This window comes from Dipodomys ordii, unplaced genomic scaffold (assembly GCF_000151885.1).
Source record: "Dipodomys ordii isolate 6190 unplaced genomic scaffold, Dord_2.0 Scaffold34, whole genome shotgun sequence".
NCBI classification, from domain to species: domain Eukaryota; kingdom Metazoa; phylum Chordata; class Mammalia; order Rodentia; family Heteromyidae; genus Dipodomys; species Dipodomys ordii.
The window spans coordinates 12,900,137-12,906,306 of record NW_012267250.1 but is presented as its reverse complement, the minus strand read 5'-3'; the positions used below and the strand labels follow the sequence as shown (position 1 = coordinate 12,906,306).

Below are 6,170 nucleotides of genomic sequence, written 5' to 3'. Positions count from 1 at the left end.
TTAAGACTACTGAAACAGTCCAGTTGGCTATTGATAGAGCCTTTCTTTAGCATTCATGAGAACATGGGTTTGATTCCCAACACTGCCAAAACAAGCAAAACGAATTTAGTTAAAATCTAATAAAAAACATGGTTTTTAAGACACTGTGACATGTGAACTGGTCAACCAGGTAAATGTCATTGTCCAGTGGTTCTAGTATGAATTACTGCAGCCATAAGCAAAAGATACAAGAATGGCATAGAGGTAAAATAATTCTTTTTAAACTCTTTTGTCATGTGTGAGGAAGTTTTGAGAATGCTCGTTTTCTGTTCTTTAGCTTATGTAGCTAAAATGCTTGAAGAATGACATTAGGACATCTTTTGAAATGTGTCTGCTTTTAGATGTAAGCTAAATATCAGATAAGTCAAGTAGGATAAAGCTTTCTCAGCATGGGCTGTGATGAATCAGAAAGAATGGATCAGTGGCAGACCTGAAACACTCTCACAAAATATCCCCTGTCATATATTCATGACTTCTTATCTCCTCTGAGGGCCTGTGCCACCAGTTCAAAAGTATGCTTCACTGTGAAGCCATTAGTTCAACACACTCACAGGTGTGTACAGTTATCCAGTGGCAGGAACAATGAATAGCCTCATCCAGTGCTCTGGTAGTATACACAAAGGTAGATAGTAAGTTAACAGGCTAACACAACTCTAAAATGGAAATAAAGAAATACGGCACAGTAGCTATTTCTAAAGTCTGTATCTGTTTTCATAAAAAAAATGCATATGTTTCTCTTCCATAAAAAGGAAAGAGAAGACAGAATAGCCACATCACATTTTTAAGCTCTTCCTCTACCCCCAATAATCTGTAAGCCACTGATGTAAGGTGAAACCTTTAGGTAACATTGTTACCATGGTACTGAGGGATCTTCATTCTGTTGCACTGATGACTCCTAATTTCCAAATCCAGCATGCTTTTTTTGAGTCCTCATTATTCTTGATTTCCCTTAGCACTTGGCCTTTTGAAAAGATCTTCATTGTCTTGTAACCCTTCAATGCCTTAGTTTTCTGCCTCCTTCCTTGATGTTTCCTTCTCCTACCTTTATCTCCTCCAATTGACCTTTTCCCACTGGTGTGTATATTTTCCAAAGGTTTGTTCTGTACTTTTTTTTAATTCATTGTCTTCTTTGGTTCTCTTCCAAATCGATTACTGACTCTTCTTTGCTGAACAGCCTCCTGGAGGCGGGGTCATGCTCTATCTTGTTGCTCTACATTGCTCAGATCATCTCTTCCTAAAAAAGAAAAATCATCCCTTTTCCTATAACTTCTACTTGCTTTCCGGATTTCAGTCTTTGAGGACATCTTTCCTTATGAAGATACCTTGGTGACAGTCCCCTCCATCCCCACATTATGTCAATCATTGTTGCACATGGAGGTGAATCACCATATATAGGCCCAGACTGGTAGCATCATCATCATCAGCTGGGAGCATTTTTGAAGTGTTGATTCTGAGGCCCACCTGTCAGATCAGCTGAATTAGAATCTCCAGGGATGTGGCTTAGGGATTTGTATCTTAACTAGCACTCTGAACTGTTTTGAAACAGACTGAAGTCAGAAGTCATGTTGTCAGAAGTATGTTGTCATTGCTGTGGATGAACAAATGCATAACAAAGAAACAGCATTTATTAAAAGGATTTCTAGTTGTACATTTTTATGTCAAGAATTGTATTTTGCATGCAGATCAAAGAATCACTTTCAAGTTAATATCACAGCTGATACCTAATAGCCTTTATCAACTTAGTCTCTACAACACAGCCTTATTTTTAAACTCACTGACCTGCCCTACTTCTAACAATACTGTAATCATTCTCAATATTATTCATGGACAAATTTATTAATCATATTCCCTTGAAGAGTAATTTATTCTGAGATACAACTAAAATGTGTCCACTTCAGATAATCTGAAAATTTATAAGAAAAATATGATAAAGTACATGAAATTCTACCACCAAGAAAGAACCACAAGTTGTTGCATGTGTTTTTCCTAGTATGTTGGCATGCATTTTCCCTATAAAAATGCCATGAAATAAAGTACAATGTTCTGTAATATAATATGTGATTGTTCCCATGTTGTCAATTTATTCTCTTGCCCTTAAATACTGTTTCCTACATCTTTGTCAATGACTCCATCATATTTCTGGTAATGATCTCTGCCCTATCCACATCTTTTTAAATTTAATTTTATTGTGAAGGTGATGTACAGAGGGGTTACCTTTACATAAGTAGGGCGGCAATGAGTACATTTCTTGTCAGTGTTAGCCACTCCCTCATTTTCTCCCACGTTCCTTTCCCCCCACAGATCTTCTCTTAACCCGTTGAGAGTTCTATGAAGTCCTTTTCATTACCTCTCCATCACAGTTCAGACACTTGGGTGTTCTTATAACCTCTTGTAGGAGCCTCGTAGGTTTGCTTGGAAATTAATTTTTCTGAAGTGTAGCTCTGAGAAAATTGACCGAAAGTCAATGAAACCCTCCAGTTACCTTCCCAATAAGGCTGCCATCCCAAGTAAGCCGAGTACATATGTTGTTGCCGTCTGAGGATCTGGATGACACTGTGAACACATGCATAGTAAATGAACAGCATGTGTGACAATGACCTACTATTCTTACAGAATTTTCTACTTTATCTTCCCTTGACTCTTTCAATTGTCATCTTAACTCCATGAAGATGGTAGGTTTACTTGTGTCTCCATTATTGCCATATTGCTAAAACCTAGAACAGTACTATATATATATATATGAGATACTTGGCATGAATTTGAAATATGCAACAAACTCCTTTATGAATACCTTCTTGTGAAATATTTAAAAATTCTCAAACCAATCAAAATCATACTTTAGTGATTTCCCAATGTGAACCCCAGATTCCTGGTTAAAATATCACTTCTCTGAATCCATGCCTTAGCACTTAACCCCTCTTGACCTTGTTGTGTGAGTTATCATGTTCCTGTAATTCCAGCAACTCAGGAGTGGTGGCCTGAGGTTCCATTTGAAAAACAACTAAAGCACAAAAAGGCTGGAGATATGGCTCAAGTGGTAGAATGCTTGCTTAAGAAAGTACAAGTTCTTCAGTTCAAAATCAGAGTAGCCCCCCCGAAACAAGCAAACAACTCTTGACTACTAGTTGCTTTTATGGCATTTATTGTAAAATTAAGTTATGTCTTGCACTTTCTACTGAAATCTTCAAACACAAGTTTTTATGAAATCTTTTGAGCTCCCTAAGAAACAGGTACTAATTATCATCATATTTTCTGTGATCCTTTAACAAAAATACTTAATAAATTGTTTTAATGGTACAGGAAGTATAATAAAAAGCAAAGGGAGAAAATATCCATACACACATTTTACCATTCACTCTGTGGTTTAAAATAAAGATCACATTCCATTTGCACAATTTTTGAAGAAGTCATGGCGTGAACTCTTTATACCTTTTCAGATTATTAATGCTGCACTTGCTTTGGCTGCAAGACCCAAAAGTCAAGTAGTCAAAAACACCATGGAAATGTACAAGCGCACCTGGGAAAATTACATACATGTTCTCACTGAAGCTGTAGATGACATTACAAGCATTGATGACTTCCTTGCTGTATCTGGTATGTCCTTCATCTTTTTTTTTTTTAAACTTGTTTCCGCATGTAATATTGTTGAATTTGTAAAGCAGGTAATGCTGAATGTAATTAAGTTTAAGTCAAAGAAGGAGACTTTTGTTTAAAAGACCTCTATAGAAGTGCATGTCTATGTAGTGGCTGAGTGCCTATCAGCAATAGCCCGTCTGGGATGAGGAACCTCAGTGCCTGTCTTCACAAGTAAACAATGTATACGAGGTCGTAATCCAGAGTCCCATTCAAGGACTTATTCACAGTCAAAGCAATACAAAAGATGGGAGCTGGACACCTTAAGCCTTCTTCAAACTTGCACTTTAGAGCACTGATCCCAACCATTCCACATTTCCACCGAAAATAGGAAGGAAAGGTGTCTCAAAGATTTAACTTATCAAGGGAAAAAACCTTCCTCCTGTTTTCTAACAGCGCTCCTCTTTCACATCAGAATTTGGTGCCTTACCCACTCGGGAACTAATGATTGGCAAATGCAAATAGAATTTCCATGATGAATATAGAGATTGAGTGGAAATGATTAACTGACTGACTGGGGACCAGAGGAAGTCATTGCCCTAGTTGTTGTACTTGTGAATTTCTATGTCAACAATACTCCATCAAGGGAGGTTTGAGGCCACTAATATGAAGCCACTGAACTCTCAGTTGGGGAAAAAAATGGATAGAATAAGCCTTCACAAACAGATTTCAACGGGACCTAAAAAAACATTAGACATAAATCAGCCACTAATGCAATCTTTACAACTAGTCGCTCGCTACACAAAATCATTTATATGAGCATAAAGCGGAAGCCATGATTGTTGAAGAGACAACCGAACATGTCTACCCAACACACTGAGCAACTTCCACTGCTGGCTCATTTCTGCGCCTTCATAAACCTACCTGGCATTAGTTTAGCCTGCCTCCTCCCCCACCCCCTCACACTTATTTGTCTTGTTATAATTCTTCAACACCTTCTTCTACTGGTGATGACATATCTTCGCAAAATTTCCCCAAATAGATGAGAAAGAACCTAGCTAGCCCCACACATGATTTTAGTACTGGATTCAGAACCCTCATCTGAAGATTATAGGATAAGCAACAAGAGTTCCATGTTTTCAGGTTTCTAATCATGGTCTGAATCACTATGGTGAGAGCTGCCAAATTGTAAGTGGGGCAGAGGAAGCTGTAGATGTTTCTAAAAGCAAATGATATGTCTGGTTTCTTTTAGGATGACCTTCAGAGTAAAATGCCATTTATATTCATCTGTTTGTCAGGTGAATGAACTTAGTTCATAGAGAGTATCATTAACTATAGAAAATTAAAACATTGAAATTTTTTGTAAAAATTTCACCCTGTAAATGAGCTTTCTTTCCAGTCATCAAGAATAATGTTCATTATTAGATTTTTAACAAAAATAAAACCCTAAGCCCTTAAATAGTATCCATCTTATCCAAAATGAGTTGTGAATACTGGTGATTTCTTAGAGCACTAGTTTTCCTTTTAAGATAGAAAAGTGATTTAATTGTCAGATTACTATGGAAAAGATTTTTCCAGACTTTATTGTTTTATTGTGGTTAACACAGGTAAAAAAAATCACATGGTTGAAGTCTTTACTTGTAATTTTGTTTTAAATTGATGAAATGGTCCAATATTGATGACAGGCTCTTGAAATAAGGATTATTCTAATGTCAAATGTGTTCTACTAATCTGTTGCAATTCTAAATATAGAGCTGTTGTTGGATGGTTTTAAAATTATTTTATATCATTACCAAAAGTCTCATGAGACAAGATGCCTACTTTTGAAAATCATATTTGGGTATTTTGTTTCATGCTCTACATAGAGAATGCCAAACCTAGATACAATCAATCCTTTCTTGAACAATATAAGAAGTATAGACAACATACCTTATGTATTATGAAGTATAAAATTTTAAGTGTAAAATAAAATCCAACAATGAGCTAAAGCTCTTCAGCTCAAGACTATGCTCTACCACTTGAGCCAAAGGGCCACTTCCGGTTTTCTGTTCATTAATTGGTGATAAGAATCTCACAATCCCTTTTGGCCGCCTGGGAAAAATTATATTAAGTAAGCCAGACCTAAAGAAACATAGGTTCCATGATTTCCCTTACTTGCAATAACAGTATATGCCTGGGACAAGCAGAAAAGGTCAAAAGCTATGTACATATGACCAGATAAGGTGATGTTAAGTGAAATGAACCCCAGATGGGCATACACGTGGTTTTTTCTTTTTTGCTATTGTTTCTAACATATTTATAATGTACTATGCGATTTTTTGTTGCTGTTGCTTTGTATGTTCCTCCCCCACAGTATAACCCCTGTTTTCAATGTCGGTCTAATTTGGGGAGGAGAAGGGAAAAAAGAAAATGTTTAAATGTGGATGCAGGTTGGCCTATTGTAACAATGATATGTGCAAGACACTGTTGAACATCGAACTTTACAGTTTAGGTGGGGGTGGGGAGGAATGTAGTTGTAGAAGTGGAAGGAAGGGATGGTAGAGGAAAAACAAAGGAGG

The 6,170-nt window shown here is 36.8% G+C and overlaps 1 protein-coding gene across 2 annotated transcripts in view; it reads left to right on the top strand.

The window, feature by feature from the left end:
• Positions 1-6,170, top strand: part of Ctnna3 (catenin (cadherin-associated protein), alpha 3) — a 1,343,755-nt gene that overhangs the window by 912,546 nt on the left and 425,039 nt on the right. For both annotated transcript variants that reach the window (XM_013017086.1, XM_013017085.1), the window contains exon 11: positions 3,477-3,633. In XM_013017086.1, the coding sequence (XP_012872540.1) occupies positions 3,477-3,633 (157 nt within the window). The remainder of the gene's footprint in view (positions 1-3,476; positions 3,634-6,170) is intronic.